At 54.5% G+C, this 19,342-nt stretch overlaps 6 protein-coding genes across 6 annotated transcripts; 5 read left to right on the forward strand and 1 right to left on the reverse strand.

The window, feature by feature from the left end:
• Positions 1-538: 538 nt before the first annotated feature.
• ISF_06932 (Aminotransferase, class IV) lies at positions 539-1,415 on the forward strand (the record flags this gene model as incomplete). Its single annotated transcript, XM_018850536.1, has 2 exons — positions 539-1,251; positions 1,301-1,415. 2 exons carry the CDS (start codon positions 539-541, stop codon positions 1,413-1,415), a joined length of 828 nt encoding a protein of 275 aa, XP_018702181.1.
• A 593-nt stretch (positions 1,416-2,008) lies between these two features.
• Positions 2,009-4,391, forward strand: ISF_06933 (Tetratricopeptide-like helical; the record flags this gene model as incomplete). The annotated part of the gene is made up of 6 exons (XM_018850537.1): positions 2,009-2,101; positions 2,212-2,484; positions 2,536-2,658; positions 2,716-2,831; positions 2,893-3,451; positions 3,513-4,391. The coding sequence occupies 6 exons, from the start codon at positions 2,009-2,011 to the stop codon at positions 4,389-4,391; spliced, it is 2,043 nt and encodes a 680-aa protein (XP_018702182.1).
• A 139-nt stretch (positions 4,392-4,530) lies between these two features.
• On the reverse strand, positions 4,531-6,024 carry ISF_06934 (GTP-binding protein; the record flags this gene model as incomplete). Its single annotated transcript, XM_018850538.1, has 4 exons — positions 4,531-4,560; positions 4,622-5,741; positions 5,847-5,856; positions 5,931-6,024. 4 exons carry the CDS (start codon positions 6,022-6,024, stop codon positions 4,531-4,533), a joined length of 1,254 nt encoding a protein of 417 aa, XP_018702183.1.
• A 394-nt stretch (positions 6,025-6,418) lies between these two features.
• On the forward strand, positions 6,419-8,214 carry ISF_06935 (SET domain protein; the record flags this gene model as incomplete). Its single annotated transcript, XM_018850539.1, has 4 exons — positions 6,419-6,688; positions 6,745-6,933; positions 7,001-7,900; positions 8,083-8,214. The coding sequence occupies 4 exons, from the start codon at positions 6,419-6,421 to the stop codon at positions 8,212-8,214; spliced, it is 1,491 nt and encodes a 496-aa protein (XP_018702184.1).
• A 6,117-nt stretch (positions 8,215-14,331) lies between these two features.
• Positions 14,332-17,245, forward strand: ISF_06936 (C6 transcription factor FacB; the record flags this gene model as incomplete). The annotated part of the gene is made up of 4 exons (XM_018850540.1): positions 14,332-14,842; positions 14,933-15,530; positions 15,586-15,943; positions 15,995-17,245. The coding sequence occupies 4 exons, from the start codon at positions 14,332-14,334 to the stop codon at positions 17,243-17,245; spliced, it is 2,718 nt and encodes a 905-aa protein (XP_018702185.1).
• A 436-nt stretch (positions 17,246-17,681) lies between these two features.
• On the forward strand, positions 17,682-19,114 carry ISF_06937 (PLC-like phosphodiesterase, TIM beta/alpha-barrel domain protein; the record flags this gene model as incomplete). Its single annotated transcript, XM_018850541.1, has 5 exons — positions 17,682-17,765; positions 17,866-17,917; positions 18,042-18,238; positions 18,282-18,428; positions 18,488-19,114. The coding sequence occupies 5 exons, from the start codon at positions 17,682-17,684 to the stop codon at positions 19,112-19,114; spliced, it is 1,107 nt and encodes a 368-aa protein (XP_018702186.1).
• Positions 19,115-19,342: the final 228 nt, after the last annotated feature.

A 19,342-nucleotide genomic window follows, 5' to 3' on the forward strand; every position in this document is an offset into this window, starting at 1 on the left:
TGAGTCTGAGGTGCTGGCTATAACTGTCTGATGGAGGTATATGTCTTTTTATTTCGGTAAATTATTCTGTTATCAGGTTTATTTGTCTTTTGTGAAATCCTGTATTTAGCATTCAGGACTAGGCTCTTGTGCAATTGCCAGACACACCTAATAAACCATGACAGCAATAGACATGTATCACAGTACCTATACACATTCAACCTCTCACAGGCGTCATCGCATACGTCAGAGTATCGAACCAAATCTGCTCTTGTTTCTAAAAGTATATCTCAAATATTTAGCAATCAATTATTTCCATCTCATTTGCACAGCCATGGCACAATGTGCTTGTGCAGCTTATCCCGGCATCGAATCCTGGTGGATATCACCCAACACCAGCCTCGGGCAGGGTACAGGCGGGCTCCCTCTCCCGCTAAGAAAGTCGTCGTGTGCCGTCATACATTATCGTGGTGAGGTAGACATTGATTACAGGCATCATCCTTCGCGCTCTCACTCCCTCCGCCTCATACAAACGTGAAGACTTAGCGTAGCATTCACCATGCCTGGGACTGACGACTTTTACATCTTCACCTCGCTGCGCTATGACCCTAGTCTACAGCAGGTACCCAGCCGTGGCTTTCGACATGCCGCATGGAATTACAATCACGTATCTCCCTTCTACTGCCTAGACCATCACCGCGATCGCCTGCTCCGAGCAGCCACTCACTGGGGGTGGCAGTCTGCCGTCTACGCCCTCACCGGCGAGCAGGCCCTCACGAAGCTCGCCGACTCGGCCAACGAGTTCCTCGGCACGGCGCAGATGACGCCGGTGCGACTCCGAATCATCGTACACGCCCACGGCACATTTGAATTCCAGAAATTCGACACCCCGGACGCCGCATTGGAAAATCTATTTCCCTTGCGTTTGCCCGCACCAGGCGCCGCGCCGGAGAGCATGGAGGCGGTGCGATCCGTGGTGTTCGCCTTGCTCCGAGATGACGTCCCCGTCCCGTCGTCTGAATTTACACATCACAAAACGTCGAAACGAGACATGTACAACGAAGCACGGACGCGCGCCGGGATTAAGATGGGCGAGCGCAAGGAGGTGCTAATGGTCAATGCCCAAAGCGGCGAGATCATGGAGGGCAGCATCACCACGCCGTACTTTTGGAGAAACGGTCAGTGGATAACGCCGCCCGTCTCAGCCGAGTTCAGCTCCAGCCTGGGCAGCGGGGGCAACAACGGGACATCAAGGCGATATGCCCTCGAAAAGTAGGTGCTATTACAAGCTATTGGCGGGAGCTAGCTGACGGGATGATAGCAAACTCGCGGTAGAGGAGCCCATCAAGGCAGAGTCTCTGCTAGACGGCGAAGAATGCTGGATAAGCAATGGTGTGTCTGGATTCATCGCGGCGCAGGTACAGCTGAGCAAATAACTCGATAACTTTCGAGACACGGCATCTTGGGCCGTTTGTTGTCTTGGCGGGATGATGGAGGTGAACGTCTAACAGAAACCAATCAATAGTCTCTGGGGGAGACCAACGTGGCAAGGGCACGGGAAAAGGATTGTGGCGTTTTGACACAAGTGGAAGAAAAAGAAAGGAAAGGAAAAACGTCCTGTACACGTAGAATGGCCCCGCCGCCTGGTTGAAATAGTGTCTTGGAAATATGCATGTGAGAATAATTTGAATGATTGATAACTAGCGGAACTGAGGCTTGGAGGCCCCGGCCCAAGGGTTGCCTATCGAATCATAATAGTCAGGCCTGCTAATAATATTAATACTGGTAATAAGTGCCGTAGTTAGAGCACAAACTAACAACCTGTCGAATAAACCATCTCTTATATCAAGTGGGCCACCCGGCCCGGCTACACGTCCCTGCCACAAACGCAACGCGCCTGCATAACCATTCCGGAGGCCCCTCCGAGCTCTACAGCCTCCTCCTCTTCTTTTTTTTTTTCCTTGTCACGTTTCAATATAAATCCTACATTTGAGGCAGTTTGGCAGGCAGGACCTTGCTGTACGACAGCATGCCCGGCACCCAGGCAGAGGCCGCTTTGAGGACAGGCCAGGAGGACTACCGCGCAAAGCGCTACAAGCACGCGTTGGAACAGTTTACAAGGGTATGTCCTGTCCATCCGCCCGGCCCATGAGGGCGCTCGTGAGCGCCATACCACTCTGAAGCTTCCCTCCCCGCAATCTGATCGGATCTAATATCCATTTGTCTCTATAGGCCATGCGCTTGTGCAAATGCAACCGCGGCTTGAAGCGAGATCGTTGCGCCTGCAAGAATTTTGAGGCGGTGGTAGAAAAGAATGGTTCCATCTTTCACGAGGCCATGTACACTTGCACTTGTCCTGTCGGCAAGACATTTAACAAATGCGACAACCCTGTCCATATCAAGGCGTTGGACTACCGGGCAGCCACGTTTGAGTCGCTCAAGGAGCTCGATCGTGCCAGACGAGATGCGGAATGGATACTGGAGCTTGCTCCTCGCTTCCCCGATGTATGTGTGCGCCAATGCCCGATAAAAAAAAAAGAAAGCTGACAATTACAGGGATATCTAAGGCTAGGCAAAATTGCTCGACTTCAGAAGAAAGACGAATTCGCCTGGAAAGTATACAGTGCTGGCGTCGATGCAGGCAGTGTTAGTCGCATGACCAACAGCCCAAAATTCCAAGTTGGTCCGCCTTTGACACATCGCTATAAAGCGCCATGTTAACTTAGCCCTGTGCAGCAATTGTATAGTGCTCGAAGCAAGCTTCATCTTCGGTTCTGTCGCAAAGACCCCGTCTTCCTACCGTCAGAACTGTTTATCTGGATTCTCTCATACTGCAATCTGAGGCAGAGAGTGTAAGTATCAGCGCAACAACAATATGTACTACGTTGAATCGTATTGACAAAAAAAACCAAGACGGTGTCAAAGAGTCTCCAAGCAGTGGCAGCGGACAATCACGTCACGCGACTTTGCCAGTCTGTGGAAAGACCTCGACTTCACAGGCCCTTCAACGCCCCGACGGCCACCGCGCATAGACTTTTTGAAGAAACTCGTCGCCAGCGCTGGGCGCGATGTGCGAAGAATAGTGATTGAAGAAAAGAACCACCGGTTCCAACTCTCCCAAGCCAAGCTCTTCGCACTGTTGATGGGCGCCTCGCGGCTGGAGCATCTCGAACTAAGCTTTCCGGATCACACTCTTAAAATACCACCTACCGCCGGCCTTTGTAAAACCCTCAAAACGCTATCCTTACGGCTGTTCACAGCAGAGCCAAAGAAGAGTATTGTCGGCCTGGATTATATATCCGTTTCGGCATATCCATTTGAGCTGTTAAACCCCGTGGCAGAGACAATAGAAACGCTTCATCTCTCTGGACTTCCTATGAGCTGGTTCCGAGAGCAGGATGTGCCTTTGATGCCGAAACTAAAAAACTTGCACTTGCAGATGCGCCCCGGATCAACAGCCATGTGTCCGATTGTAAGTTGAAGCAGGGTATTTGCCTCGTATGTCGTTACTCATGCTAATATTTACTTCTTAGCTACATGTTGGCACAAAAACGCCTGCTTTAGAACAACTATGGCTGCAAGACACGCTACCCGACCGTTCTAACGATTGGGAAGATCAATGGAGCAAGCTTTGGCCAAACTTCAAGGGGCTCGTTGTCGCTGGGGGCAACTCTAGCACAGCCGCTCGCTTTGCCACTACCCTCATCATTTGCCTCTTTTCATCGCTGAACCATGGCCACAAGCTGGAGTATATCGATCTGGATCTGCCGTGGAGCCCCAACCCGGATGCCATCGCCATAGAGCCCCTCACTCTTAACCCAGGCCCAGCGATTCAGAAGCTCTGGAACATGACTGGCACTCCGCTCGACCCCGAGAACAACTGGCGGAACGAGTACAAAAGCCTCAAGGCAATCAGGCTGGCCAACGCCGTGCTGGACCCGGAGAGCCTGCAGCAGGTGGCCCAGGACCAGGCAGCCGCCGGCCAACTTGACACGCTGGACATCGTGTTTCCGCCAGATTCCCTCGCCTCCCCGGCCGGCGCCGCTAGCTCGGCCCATCTCGCAAAGTACGCTTGGCTCGCCGGGGCGCCAGGACTCCGCTGCATGGCCCTTTCGCACTTTCGGTTCCGCTCGTTCCCCCGCACGCCGGAGGACCTCCCCTTGCCGACGTTCCTCGCGACGTTTCCGGAACTCGAGACGCTCGAGATTCGATCTGATCATTACGAGGAACCGGAAATGTGCTCCGTGATTTCGGCCATCATCAAGGAAACAAAGACAATCAAGGTCATATACCAGAACCAGATACGAGGTGCCCTGATGGACGGGCTCGGAGCGGCGGCGGCAAAGCACGGTGTCAGCGTGGTGTTTGGCGAGCGGCCGAGGGAATGGCCTGTTCGGGTCACGTCGTCGTAGAGAAGCGCCTATCGAAAATAAATATATATGCAATCAATCCCGGCCCCCAATCATGCTCATCGCATTTCTATGCAGTCGATATTAACCCATGCCAACAGAACTCCGTCCGTAAGTAAATCGCAATCCGTCTAAATGGTCTCTACGCCCTGCCGACCTTGAATGAAAGAACCTGCGTATGTGTTAGTCCCGACATGCCATGGACACAATTCAACCCGAGCTCAGACACTCACATCATTCTTGCCGACCGCCACGATGTCGTCCTCGGACACCCTCAGGCCGCCCACGCCCTCCACGTACGCGACCGGCGCATCGCCCATGATCTTGCGCGCCACGTCCCCCACCGTCGAGCCTTTCTTGACCAGCACGCAGTCCTTGAAGACGTGCTTCGTGTCGTTTGCGCCCGTCACGAACGTCGACACGCTGCGCACCGGGAACACGGGCACCAGGCCGAGCAGCTCCGCCGCCTTGGACAGCACCTGCACTACGCCCGTCGACCCGAAGCGGTACAGCACCATGTCACGCAGGTTCTCGATGCGGTTCCTGTTCTTCTCGTCCAGCGGCCGCAGCCCGCCACCCTCCGGGTCGCCCTGCTCCACCAGGTCCTCGCGCGTGTCCACGAACTCGCCGCCCTCCACGTATTTGATGTAGTTTTGCTTGGCCATCTTGCGCAGGAAAATCTCCGAGATGGCAGAGCACAGCACGATGCTGGCCGGGTCCTGCATCTTGGCAATCTTGGCAATGTTCTTGTCGGCGTCCGGGTGGTCAATCTTGTTGAGCGCGATGACGGTGGGGAACTTCTCGTCGATGAAGGCGTTGACGACGCGCTCGACGGTGGCGTCGGACCAGTCCTCGAGGGGCTCGCGGAGGGCGAGGCGGTCGAGCGCGCGGGCGACGACGACGGGCGTGGAGCCGTAGCCGGAGAACTGCAGCTGCAGCGTCTCGGCGGCGGTGGCCTTGGTGGCGAGGTGCCGGCGGCGCAGGGACCCCCACTTCTGGACAAGGTTGCCGAGGATCCAGGCGACGACCTCGCTGCGCAGCCAGGCGATGTCGACCGAGGGGTCGTAGCCGCGCGTGGCCTTGCCCTCGGCGTCGACGGTGCCGGAGGCGTCGACGACGTGGATGAGCGCGTCCGCGTGCCGCAGGTCGTCGAGGAACTTGTTGCCGAGACCTTTGCCCTGGTGCGCGCCGGGGACGAGCCCGGCGACGTCGAGGAGCTCGATGGGCACGGAGCGCCGGCCGGCGGCGCACGCGCCGTAGTTGGGCTTGCACCGGTCGGAGACGTTGAAGCGCGCGCAGGCGCAGTCTACTTGCAGGTAGCCGATCGCTCGTTGCGGGTCGATGGTCGTGAAGCTGGAGGGCCAGTGTTAGAAGAAATCGGCCAAAGGCTGGGGAGGCGACGGAGGAGGACAGGATATGGGTAACGTCACATGGACGTTTGGTTGGAGGGGCGCTCACGGGAAGTTGCCTGACAGGATTGTGTGGTTAGACCTATATTGAGCCACGCAAAGAAGGGATTGCGCGGATAAATAAGTAACATACCAACTTTGGAACTCGCATCAGTCAGGCTGTTGAGCGTGCTGCTCTTGCCCGCCGAAGGCTTTCCCACCAGCCCAATGAGGGGATCGCGAGGCATGGCGGGGTATCTGGAGATGCAAACGGGAGGGGAATGTCGGGCGGGCACGGAGCCGAGGATTACACACGGTAGTCCTGTATCGTCGTTTGTAGTTTCATGTAAGATATGCTCCCAATCACAGGCAGTCGCGCGGCGCGACAAGGTCTAATGTCAAAAACGCTGCTCATGGAGCACAAATAAAAATTTCGATGCGACCAACATGGCAGCTCTATTTTCGGCATGACGTACTGGGTTTTGGTGGGGCAGCGCGGAAGCTCCGCCTTACGGACAGGACCCTTCCGGGAGACATTAGCAAATCAATATCAGCGGCTTAATTCTTTCAACTGAGAAAAGGGGCATCTTTTGGAATTCAGCGAATCTCCTTCTCATCCGTGCGCTGCTCAGGCCGCCCAGCATGTCGGCCAGTCCTCAGTTGTCCATAGAGTCCCTGCCAGCCTGGGCCACCCTGCAGGATGTGAAGCTTCAGCAGGTGGGCATGCGCCACATCGACGGCAAGGGCTACGGACTCGTGGCAGAGGGCGATCTGAGTGCTTCAGAAAATCTAGATGATTCTTTGGAAATTATGAGAGTCCCTGCGGACCTTGTGTTGTCGGGAGCAGCCGTTGAAGAGTACGCCAAGGTCGATCACAACTTCAAACAGCTCATGGAGGCAGTTGGCCGAAAGGTATACGACAGCTTTGCCTACATGTAATCGACTTAATCTAGACTAATTCTTCACAGTCGACCCGACTAGACATTATGATTTACCTATTGGTGCACATAGTCTCAGGCAGGCATGCCGGGGACAAGACGAGACGCTGTGTGTCAAGTCCGTGGAGTGAATACATCAAGTTTCTTCCAAGAGACATCCCCGTCCCCACGCTATGGACAGAAACTCATCAGCTGCTACTCAGAGGAACTTCATTAGAGGTATGCTGTATTACCCAAAAGGACCCGGCAGTGCGTGGTATGACCTCTGACCCCTTTCTCACTACAGGACGCCCTGGAAGCCAAAGTTGCCGCACTAGAAAGTGAATTCGACACGCTGCGGGACACATCCGCAACACTGACGTTTTGGAACCAGCTACTCTGGGAGGCCGACGGAGCCAAGCTGTCCGACTGGCTCCTCGTCGACGCCTGGTACCGGTCCCGCTGTCTGGAGCTCCCGCACGCCGGCGAGGCCATGGTTCCCGCGCTCGACATGGTGAACCACTCCGGTGGCGGCAGCGCCATGGCGTACTACGAGGAAGAGACCGGCGGTGACGTGTCGCTGCGCATCCGACCAGGCGCCCATGTCCCCGCAGGAAGCGAAGTCACCATCTCCTACGGCGACAGCAAGTCGGCGGCCGAGATGCTCTTCAGTTATGGCTTCATCGACACGACGACAACGAAGCGGCAGCTGACGCTTCGCCTCAACGACTTCCCGGACGATCCGCTCGCCTTGGCTAAGCGGCGCGTCTTTGGCAGCGCAGCCCGCGTCGTCACGATACGCCAGGGAGACGGCGACACCGCGCCAATGTGGGAAAGCGGCTTCGTGCATCTCATGTGCCTGAACGAGGAGGACGGGCTCGAGTTTCGCGTGCTGCAGGACGACGCGGGCGGCAGGACGCTGCGCCTGTTCTGGCAGGAGGAGGACGTGACGGCGCGCGCGCACGAGTTTGATACGCTCCTCCGGGACCATCCGCTCGCGGCGCTCTTCCGGCTCCGGGCCGTCACGGTGGTGCAGGAGCGAGCGGCGAGCCAGCTGGAGAAGCTCGCGGCCGCTCCCAGTGGTGCGCAGCTCGAGGCCCTGGTGGTCGCAGAGGTTATCGACCAGGCTCACGTAGACTTGGTGGGCTCCCTCCGGGATATTGAGCATTCTATACTCCAGGACGCGGTGGCGGAATTCGAAGAAGAGGTACGTATTCGCATGTTTGAATCCTGTTATTCCACCGCAAATTACAGACAAAGGCTTTCTTCTCCATTTTATTTCGCACTCCTATGATCATATTGCTGTGCCATTTTTTGTCTTGCTGCTATTGGCTTGACCTGACCTACCCTCTTCTTTGTATAACTGACGTCTGATGCCCCTTGAACTAGAGATCCCAGCTTGTCGAGAACGAAACTGTGGTGGCGTACTTGAGGTCGATGGAAGATGGTCAGAATCAACCGGAACAGTACGACGCAACCGCGCCAGCGGACGACGGAGACAATGATGACGACTTCAGCTAGGGGCTTCTGGTTCCGCATGCCTATCTCACTTTGTACATATAGATGAATGGAGATATTTCGTTGAAGGATGCCAGCAGCTAAACAGATTCGTGTCCATTGAGTCCAAGACAGTACCATTTTTAGTGGAATAAAGGAGGGAGATAAAGAAGATAGAGAGGATGACGAAGATAGAGAGGATGACGAAGATAGAGAGGATTTAGAAGATAGAAAAGATTAAGAAGACAGGGAATCGCTACGAAGATAGAGAGGAGAAGATGAAGAGGATTTAGAAGATAGAAAAGATTAAGAAGACAGGGAATCGCTGTCCTGTTGGCCTGTAACTAGAATAGCCTTGATCTGTGAATAAAGCTGCCTATTCTCCCTCTCCCATGGGCTGCCGCCGGGAAACACCACAATCCGAAGCCTATTTAGCAACGGCCCCAGAGGTTTGTTGAAAGGTGTAAAGTAATCCGATACAACACCAAGGAATCTGCGTTGGGCTGCAATTGTGCCAGCTTTCAGCGAGGCCAAGTTGCCGTCATCTTGATAGTTCCAGTCGTCAAATCGAGTAGGCCCAATTTCCTTGGCAGTACCATTGTAGTGAATGCAGATCCAGAATAGCACCCAAAAGAAGGACTCCAGATCGTGCATAAATGAATGCTCCTGGCCCTCGAGGGCCCCAATGGCCATGAATGCTCTTGTCCCCGTCTTGCCCTTCGCGCCAGATGCCTCGGTTCTTTGTACCTTGATTGCAAGATCGAGATCAATTAATAAGACGTCCTTCTCATCCTCCCCCATAACCAAGTTGTTAATAGAGACGTCTCGATGAAGGATGCCAGCATCCAAAAGAGATTCATGTCCATTACTACACTTTTCAAGTGCCATAAGTAAAGCTTGCCTGGTAGTAGCTTTATAGACGGGCTTCCCATAGTCGCGAAGAATAACTCTCCGGTGCATTCGATTTTGCACTGGCTCTGTAGCTTCCGAAGCTGAACGCTTGGTTGGTGATTCTGGAAAGCCGGCTTCACTCGACGGTCGTTTGCGAGCCGCGCTGCTACTGCGACTTTGTTGTTGCGTTCTTTCAGTTGCCCTTGGTCTTCGCCCTGGACGAGGATTGTCTTCAACTGCTAACCCATGTCGAACATTTGCTAAGATGTCATCGTCTGTGTCGTCGACCTGAACAGTTTCGTGATGGTAGTATCGTGCAACATTGACCACCCTATTTTTCGTCGCTTCTTGAAGCATTTCGCCTTCCTCAGCTCGCATAGTGTAATGCCATGAGTCTTTCACCACAAGAGGGGTTGCTGGGTCCTTATTCGAGTAGGCTAGCCAACATGTAGTAGCTCGGCCGGCAATGCAGCGGCTTCGGCTGATAACTCTTGTGATGAAGATACGCTCCGACTCACCAAGTCGGTAAATATCGATATACCGTTGACCGTTCTTCTCTATAATCGTAGGGTCAAACCCAAGGTCTTTTTTAGACATCCTTAGAAGGCCTAGGATAGAGAACACAAATCGATAGCCGTCCTTGTTGACATCGAATTTTTCGGATGCAATGCCGCCTAACCGGTCAAAACACCCAAATCCTCATGAGAGATCCGCAGAGCGTAAATCCCAATACAAATCGCTGTGTGTCTTGTGAAGCTAGTACTTCTCTAGCGTACCTGCCAAGATTAAGCCACGCCTTCGCTGTAGTATCCGCTGTAGGATTACTCTTCAACTCTCCCGGTACGAGGATTTGAGACCAATGGCATCTACTGTTCTCTGTGGCTTTAGGATCGCTCACGAAACCAATGTCCAATGTGCGCTCTCCGGTGGAGCCCTGTATTGGCGTACTCGGCTGGGCGAGGAGTCGGCGGCTACTCTGGGGAGGATGCAGGTCTTCGGCCTTAACCAGCAGTTTCGTTATTATTGCCTTCAACCAGGCCAAGACTGCATCTTGATTCGTATTTGTTGGCCAGTCTTTCCATCCGTCCTGGAAGATTGGTTCGGAATCCTTTGAGCATCTGTCAAAGACAGTTTTTGCGAGTGAGCTAACTCCACCGACGCCTTTAAAGTAGGCATCATGGAAATCAGATAGACCGACGTGCAGAGGCCCGAGTTCCAACTGAAGGACTCGGTCGACATATTTTCGGTCAGAGGTGTTGTCAAAGCTTCCTGTATTGTGCCTCCACGGTGTTTGTTGGAATGAGGATATGACTGATAGAGATCGCGGAGGGGGTGTGGATTCAACGGCAACGGCGTCAACGAGGTCCCAATCAAGGTATCTTGTGCGTCTTTTGAGCGTGCGGCTTTCAGTAGAGGCTTTATACGGTCAAAGTCGAAGTCGTCCGACGAAACGCCGGCAAGCAAATGGGTAATGCTGTCACCAATGGTGCCACGGCCGGACGGTAGCAGGTCAGCCGCTGGGAGACTTCGAAGAGCTGAAAGTAGAGCCCCTGCAGTAACATCTTATTGTACACGAAGGTTAGCGAAAGTCATATTTTGACCTTTGCTATAGCTAATCTGGCATTGCAGGGCTATCGCTTTGTCGAGCAACAGCAGGTGTAGTAAGTACAGATGAAGCGCAATGAGCGGACCAAGGCTCGCCTTGGTTTAACTCAGCATCGACTAACGCCCCATACAAGGCGCTGAATCTAACAAGGCCCTCTCCAATAGGGTTTTTTCTTCGATCAGTTTCGCTCTCTCGTCAAATGTCGACATGGTTGACAACGAGGTTGTTGCTGGCAGTTATTCGGACGCGTGAATCTGAGTAGTGGCTTGTGACTAAACGGGTCTAGGCACGTGACTGCCTGCCGTGTCGTGCTGTATGATCCATAGGTATCACCAATCACATTTTTGGTGTATGATGGGTAGCTCAACTATCTTGTCTCTTTTTATGTCTTCTATCTCTTCTCTAGAAGATCTTAATGATGAAACGGTTAGAGAGATTAAGAGCACACAAGGGCCATAGCTTCTTCTCTCTTTACTATCTTTACTATCTTTACTATCTCTTCTAGCTCTTTTATTCACTCTATTTTATTTTATTTTATCATCTTCCTTCTTCTCTTTTATTTTTTTTATTCGATTACTTTTCACTATCAAAAAATCCTTCTCTGCTAATAATGTTGTACAAAACTGCGCCGGCCTACCTAGTCTCCACGGCAAGAGCCGCTGCAGCTCACAGTCTCATTTTGCGAGCCAGTCTGCCGAACAAGGATCCTAGTTCCATTTCGCAGAATAATAAAGAGTAGTGCCATTGGCACGATACATTTTTGCTATTGACACGATATCGCGTGCTAATAATGAAACTCATAATGAATGCCCAGAACGTCAATGTATGTACGCATCGACCACATTGTGCTTGTCTCCAATAGTTATGGCCCTGGTGACTTGTCGCGGCGCTTGGGGCGCTGCAGATGGCTTGGGGATACCTGCCAGCCAGCAGGTCGTTTGTAGGAGCTTGGCATGACCAATATCGATTCAGAAGAGCAGGAATGCCCCCACCACACTGATTCGTGATAATAGAGACCAAACTTAATAAATTGCCATGGAATCTGGGGACAGATGGATGGCTTGGCGGCAAGCCGGGGAAGCGAATCATGCTCCTGTAAATGTAATTTTGATCGGTATATCCTTATTCGTCACCAATTAAAACCATTCCCTCAAAAAGATCTAGCCAATCCTGTAGTCTCTTTTTTTTTCGAACGTTGACAAATCCCAAGACTCCGTAGAAAGTTGATCCCTTTCTCCAGCCCAAGCATACATGTCTGCTTCGACAACTTATCCGGTATCTAGAGTAACGGAAACGGGAGTTGCTCTGTACGTTTCTGCTTCCAAATCGTCGAACGTTTTACGCTGAGATGGATTCTCAAACACGAGTAAGAGTCCATCGATTGAGGATGATTTTTCGTCACTTGGGATGGCCCCGGGATAGTCACAGCCGCGTACTAGGTATCGTGCGTGGCCGTCGACTTTTCCGGGACGAGCGAGGGCTTCTACGGCCGCGGTGTTGTAGGCATCTCCTGTTATAGCCCATGCCAGCAACGGGCATGAGCGCAAGGTTCCGTAGATGAAGAGCGGTCGTGTCTTGGGTGTTCTGACATTTTCGATGCGATTTTTGTGCGTGCATGTAGGAGGGAAAACGAGCGGACACGCAACACGGCTTAGGTTGTAGTAAGTGGATTACGAAATGTCAACCCGGCTACCGCGCTACGAATTTAGATAGACGATGTACATCAACTAGAATTCGCCGTAAACCTTAAGGATGAATACGAAGTATGGTAAGGCTATGATCCTGAGTTTTTAGGAGGCTGAGTTTCCTGCAACTATTGTACAATTTGCTAGCGTCTACGTACTAGAGGGCTATGCGCAGCACCTTGACTGGCGAGTGGCAGCGTGTTCCGTGTAGGTGCAAACACAACAAATTCTTGACCTTGAGCTTGTGATCTACAATACGTCCGCGTAGCATTGACTGCTGCAACTTTGCAGTCGGGAGTCCCATTAATTGAGAGGTGCTTGCTTGCTGGCTGGGAGAGAGGCAGTGGTTAGTGTGTTGAGAGTGAACATTGAGAGTCACCATGGCCGTCAATGCAGGTCATAGAACCGAGAGCTTAATCCAGCTCCAAGTAGGAAACCGTAGCAAAGTCTGGGGAAGCGCCAGTTCGGATGGCTTCGGAAGTGGTCAACGCCGCTCTTTAGGATGTGGTGTGATGGCGCAGGGCACGGAGCTAGATGTGTCTGGAACGAGGAGCTGAAAGCAGCGATTCTGTGTGAAGAATCCGATCAATCTCCGATGGTGTTTCCTGCCAATGGTCATTGTCGTGGTTGTGGTGAGAATTGGGCGATTCGGAACAACGAAGCGCCTTGGAAGGGCCAAGATGTTGCAGCGAGGGGGTGGGCGAGACGAATCGGCAGTAGTTACATCACCATCTGGGATTTCGCCAACCATTTTGGTCTGGGCTTCCCCAGACTACGAAGAGTAGAGTGTGTTGGATTCGGAATCGCGAGTCTCCAACTGCGTAGGCGTCCGAGACACGCAGTTGTCATCCCACTTTTGGGGTTGAGCAAGACGCCATCGGCAATGGCCCACCCCCGGAATTCCAGTTTTTTCAACGATTTGTGTGGCTGCCCATCATGTTCAAGCAGTCTAGTCTTGGGACTGGGTCGGGGTGATGAGTGGCTGGTGTGTTGGCCCAGTTGATTGGCTTCAAACTAGCACTGCCTGGGGGTGGTGACGGCAAGGAGCTGCTGGCTGGCTGGGCACTTGCTGAATGGTCACCGCTCTCACGCATCCTCGCAAAAGAAAAACGGAAGTCGACGTGTCGGGACGAACAGGAGGGCAGTTCTTGATGGCCGATGCGGTTTCGACGCTGAGTTGTTCAGCCTTGTTGGTGAGGCAAGAAAGGAGAAGAAGACGAGGAGAAGAAGACAAACAGGAACCTAGTTTTCCGTGAGGTCTTATTACCCCGGCTTGCCCCGGCGGGGCGGTAGTGGGTTTCGGCAGTTTGTCCAACCACAGAGGGCCGAGTCGTAAATATTCGAAATAATTTACTGGTAATACTGGTAAATACAGTATTAATGCCATACTAAGACCCGCACTGTACAGGGACGACCCAATCTTTCTTACCTTGGCCGGGGTACCGTTCTTGAACTTGTTCTTTCTTCCATGGTCATTACTCTCCACCAGAATTGTACCAGCACGATTCGTTAATTTTGGACATTATTCAACGACGAAGTGCATTTCATCCTCCTGCGCTAGTTTGTGTCAAAGTATCGTCGTCTTCTTCCTCGAGCTGGAGGGGCTGCCGTGCTAGATCATCAGCTTCCGCTTACCCGAGCCACACGACTCGCCCGTTTTCTTAGTCAACCCGCTCCCACTTGACCAACGCCTCAGCTTTCCGCTCACGGCAACCTGTTTGACGGCTTTTCTCAACCATACAAAGTCGAGCTGTAACATCACGGCCAATCTGAGGCGCCAGAGACGCATGAATTATTCCCCGCGCTGGTGCTGCACCAGGGAACTGGGATATTTCTGAAACCCAAAAAATCACCAGTGAAATTTAAAAACGCCTACCTGGTCGACGAACGCCACAGTCCCCTTTCCTCACCCAACAAAACAGAGAGCAAAGCCGTTTGCGCGAATTCAGGCCGCCAAAAATGCCTGGAATACTGCCCATGAAGGTCATCAAGGTCGGCACCAGCGCCCAGAGCCGCATCGCGCAGGCCTGCGACCGCTGCCGCAGCAAGAAGATTCGCTGCGATGGCGTCCGCCCGACCTGCTCACAGTGCGCCAACGTCGGATTCGAGTGCCGCACCAGCGACAAGCTCTCCCGCCGAGCCTTCCCCCGCGGCTACACCGAGTCCCTTGAAGAGCGCGTCCGCGCCCTCGAGACCGAGGTTCGCGAGCTCAAGGACCTGCTCGACGAAAAGGACGAAAAGATCGACATGTTGTCCGCCATGCACAAAGGCCCGGGACCCCGCCGCCTATCGACGACCTCGGCGTCGCCCCCGGTTCATCAGGACACAGGTGCGGCCAGTAGTGCGACCTCGAGGGAGTCAACTTTCGACAACGAGGACACATTCCGCGTTCAAGCATCGCCACTATTACTAGGCGTGGAGAATTCCGACGCCTACTTTATGGGCGCCTCCAGTGGCCGCACATTCATTAGTAGGTGTCTTGGCTACTGGTGGCTGACATGACATGTCCGCCGCTTTTTCATAACCTTAATCGAAATCGCTGACTTTTTCTTTTCAACAGCCGCCCTCAAACGTAAACTGCAACAAAGCGGCAAACCCTGCACCGAATTCAATCCCGAGGCTTTTCTGCATGTGCAAGGCTGCCCGCCTCTCACGCCTAACCCACCCGAGGCTTCCCTCAGGATACCACCTCGCCTCTTCACTGACCGATGCGTCAACGTCTACTTTCAGGAATGGGCCTCCCTCTTCCCCGCCCTTCACAAGCCCACCTTTTTGCGCGTCTACGAGGAGTTCGTTGCCGATCCCGAAAAGGTCAAGTGCAATTACAAGATCGCCCAGCTCTACCTCGTCTTTAGCCTTGCCGGTCTGTCGTCCTCAAACCCTGACCTGGAACAGCTGGCAGCATGTGAGCGCCAGTGGACCGGCGCCTTGGAAGCGGTATTGCTGGAGAACACCATGAGCGCCCTCCAGTGCCTCGTGCTTGCGCTACTGTACTGCTCTCTCACTGCCGATTATAGACGCCTGCAGCATTACAAGTCCATAGCCGTCGGCCTAGCCTATCGCCTCGGACTTCACCAAAGCCAAAAGCGATTTTCTTTTGGTGCACTGACACTTGAAACGCGGAAAAAGGTCTTCTGGACGCTTTATACTGTAGATTGGTAGGCATCCCTGCACAGCAGCCTTCTCTAAGTACTGCGACTGACATTCTTGCAGCTTCTCTGCCGCCACGCTCGGCCTCCCTAAACTCCTGCGTGAAGACGACCTACAGGTCGAATACCCCTCTGACACAGATGACGAGTACGTCACCGAAAAGGGCTTCCAGCCTACTCTTCCCGGCGAGCATACTCGCTTGTCGAGTGCTTTGGCCCTCTTCCGCGCCACCCGCATCCTGGCCAAGGTTCTTGAGAAGAACTACCCGTCTGCTACCACCTACGACCTCTCGTTACAGCAAATGAATGCGCTGGAGAGTGAGTTGGATGGTTGGTACGATGCACTACCGGCGCACCTACGGCTGAGGTTTGCGCAAGACAAGCCGTCCACTGATGTTACCGGAAGCCGATCACCTCTTTTGGTAAGCCCCTGACGGATCATTAACAGACTAAGCCCTACTAACGCAACCTAGGCTCTTGCATACTACTTTATCCGCACCCTCATCTACCGACCTGCCATTGGCTCTGGCTTGGGTTACAAGGCGGCGCCGGCGCTCATGTCCATTGCGGACTCTAGCAAACACATCATCCAAATTTCCGAGCTTCTAGAGGAGCGCAACCTATCGTTCTCTTTTTGTCTGAACAAGGGGGATCTGCTTACTATCAGCGCGCTGGCGCTGCTGTACCAAGTCGTGGACCTCAAGGCAGAGAGCAAGCTTGCCCAAGAAAATCAGCGTCTCGTCAACTCCGTGGTGAGCACTGTTGATCGATTACGCTCACCTGGCTGCGTTGATCTGCGACGAATCGCGGGCACTCTTGTGACTGTGGAGGGAGCTTCACTGCCATCTCCCGCTTCTTCATTGTCCAGTCCGCGCCGCGACTCAACATCCATTCTGCCCACAGCAGAGCAGCCCAGACGACGAAAGAGCTCCGGTGATAAGAAACAGAAACAACTACAACCACAACACGTCCCTACCCTGCAGGACAAATCGAGACGTTTGACGATGCCGGTACTGGCCTCGCCCGACCCTGAACTCGAACTGGCGCGCAGCCGCGGCTCCTTTGACAGCGTCCAGTCAGACCGTTTCGCCCGGACAGAAGACTACATGTGCATGTCTCAGCTGCCGACCGGCAGCCAACACGCGAATCCACCTCTACTGGCAACCCGGCCGAACCTTGACTACCTCTCCCTCCATACGACGCCCGACAACGGATCACGATCACAGTCGCCGCCCAGCGCCAAGGCCCTACCACCGCAGCCGCAGCTGCCGCTGGACCACCAGGCGCAGGTGCACCTGGCCAACATGATGAGCAACACGCAGTTTTCGAGCAAGGCGGTCGCCGGCGTCAGCAACAACGAGTGGGAGGCGCTGCTGGGGTCGATGGACAGCGGCCTGGACAACGTCTACAACGCCATCTACGGGGGCGCGACGGTCGTGCACGGGGAGCCGCCGGCGATGCTCGCAGCGGCGGGCAAGGCGAGCAGCGAGTGGTCGCCGGACTCGTGGGACCTGAGCAGCTTCAGCCTCGGCGACTTCACGGCGTCGGAGGCGCCGCAGAGCGTGCTGAGCTTGAGCGACGAGAGCCTGAGCTCGGGCGAGGAGGTCTCGCCGCCGGCGGTGGGTCAGCAGCAGCAACGGCTGGGAGGGGGGTATCAAAAGCAGATGCAGGCCGCGGGGGCCGAGCACTTTAATATGGATGCGATTGACGGTTATTTGATTTAACTGGCACGTTTGCGGCTTGTTTTACGGATTACAACGAATGCTGATTTTGTTTTCTGGGGAGACGGTGTTAAGGCAAGGTAGCGACTGGGTTGATTTTCTTGGGTATGGATGGGCTGGCTGTTGGAGTTGGGATGCATTTTCTTGTATCTATTCATGTCGTATTTATTATCTATCAATGTTTACAACAATGTCGATATTCCTGTTCAAAGCTGCATGTCAATCGAACTGCGCAGGTTGTGCCAACCGGACAATAACGTAAAGTCCGGAGCCAGCGGGTGAATGTCGCCGGCCATGTCTCAACTACGTACGTGTCTTGAGCCACACTACTCCAGGTGTCAAGTCAATGACGGCTAGAATTTTACCACACAGAGCAACGCCCATTTTTTCATCCGCTCCTTCCTTTTAGTTCCAGACCGCAAGCGTGGAATCGGCCGCAATGAAGCTCCGCCTCGGAGTGCGGGCGGAGTTGGTGGGGTCCCGGGACCCTTGGGCTGCGCTATCTCCGGCAGGCGACGGGGACGTACGTCAGGCGGTCCTCATGTTATAATGCGCACATGAATCTTGCCATCTACATCTCAACGTAGCGCTTTCGGCTCACACTCTCCTTTCACATTTTGTAGAAGTCCATGGACGACATGGATCCCGACTCGCTCCTTGACAACCTCCCAGACGGTACGCTCCGCCGCCCAGTTCCCTAGGGGCCAACCTCGGCCAACAGGAGAGCCGACGGGACAGGCGTAACCCAAACCCGGCGATGGAGACGTAAAAGAGGACCTGGCTGACTTGTCACTCGCAGCGCCGTTCGCGGCCGCCATCCCCTCCGCCAGGGACCCCGCGCGCCTCCTGCCGCAGACCATCGCCCACCGGGGCTACGCCGCTCGCTGGCCCGAGAACACGCTCGAAGCCATGCGCGCCGCCGTACTTTCCGCCGGCGCCCACGCGATCGAGACGGACGTCCACCTCACCCGCGACGGCGTCGTCGTCATGTCCCACGTTTGTTCTCCCTTCGCTGAAACGCTGCTTCGGCGTGGACAAGAAGGTGGCCGAATGCGACTGGGCGTACATCCAGACCCTCAGGACGGTGAGGGCGCCGCACCTCGGCATGCCGCGCCTCAGCGACGTGTTGGAGCTGCTGCGGACGGAGGAGGGGATGGAGAAGGCGTGGTGCATCCTCGACATCAAGGTCAGCCCAAACTCGGCGCGCACAAGCACAAGCAATGCAAGATTACTGAACCTGGCTAGATTGACGACGACGCGGACAAGCTGCTCTCCAGCGTGAAGCGCGTCCTCGACTCCGTCAAGGGCCCCGTCCCTTGGGAGCAGCGCATCCTCCTCGGCTGCTGGAACGTACGTCTCCCCCTCCCAACCCCCCCCCCCACGTACATCACCGCCGCCCGGCGCATCCTGCCCTCCTTCCCCCTCGCGCACATCTCCTGGTCCCGTTCCTACACCCGCCACTTTTCCGCCGCCATGCCCAACGTCGGCCACAGCCTGCACTTCGCCAACCTCTCCGGCCCCGGCGGCCGACGCTTCCTGCGCGACGCGGCGGGCCGCACGGCGCCGCTGCTCACGTGGACGGTGAACCGGGAGAGCTGGATGCGGTGGCTGCTGGAGCGCGGCGGGGTGGTGGACGGGGTGGTCACGGACGATCCGGCGCGGTTCCGGGCGGTCTGCACCCGGTGGGAGGATGAGATGGAGGCGGGGGGCGCGGCGGCGAGGGCGAGGGGGGTGTCGGGGTGGTGGTGCGGGTGGGCGGATCTGCTGGAGGGGGTCAAGTTTGCGCTGCTGTGGGTGGTGCTGCAGGTCGTGGCGAGGTATTCGCGCAGGCTCGATACGTTGCCGGAGGTGATGAGGCGGAAGAGAGACTAGAGCTTATAAAGTTGGGACGTGGATGGTGTTTGGCGGGCAATGATAGACTTGGTACGGCATGGCGTTTGGCATGGTCTCTTTACTTGGATAGTCATAGTACTTCATACGGAAGCAAAGTACAAGATTCTTTGGCGTAGATTGGCACGGACGATGCGGGATCCGATATGATGGATAACATTACCCGAAGTGGCGGTACTTCATCATCATGTACATAAATATCTGTCATCT

Source organism: Cordyceps fumosorosea (genome assembly GCF_001636725.1).
Source record: "Cordyceps fumosorosea ARSEF 2679 chromosome Unknown scaffold_19, whole genome shotgun sequence".
NCBI classification, from domain to species: domain Eukaryota; kingdom Fungi; phylum Ascomycota; class Sordariomycetes; order Hypocreales; family Cordycipitaceae; genus Cordyceps; species Cordyceps fumosorosea.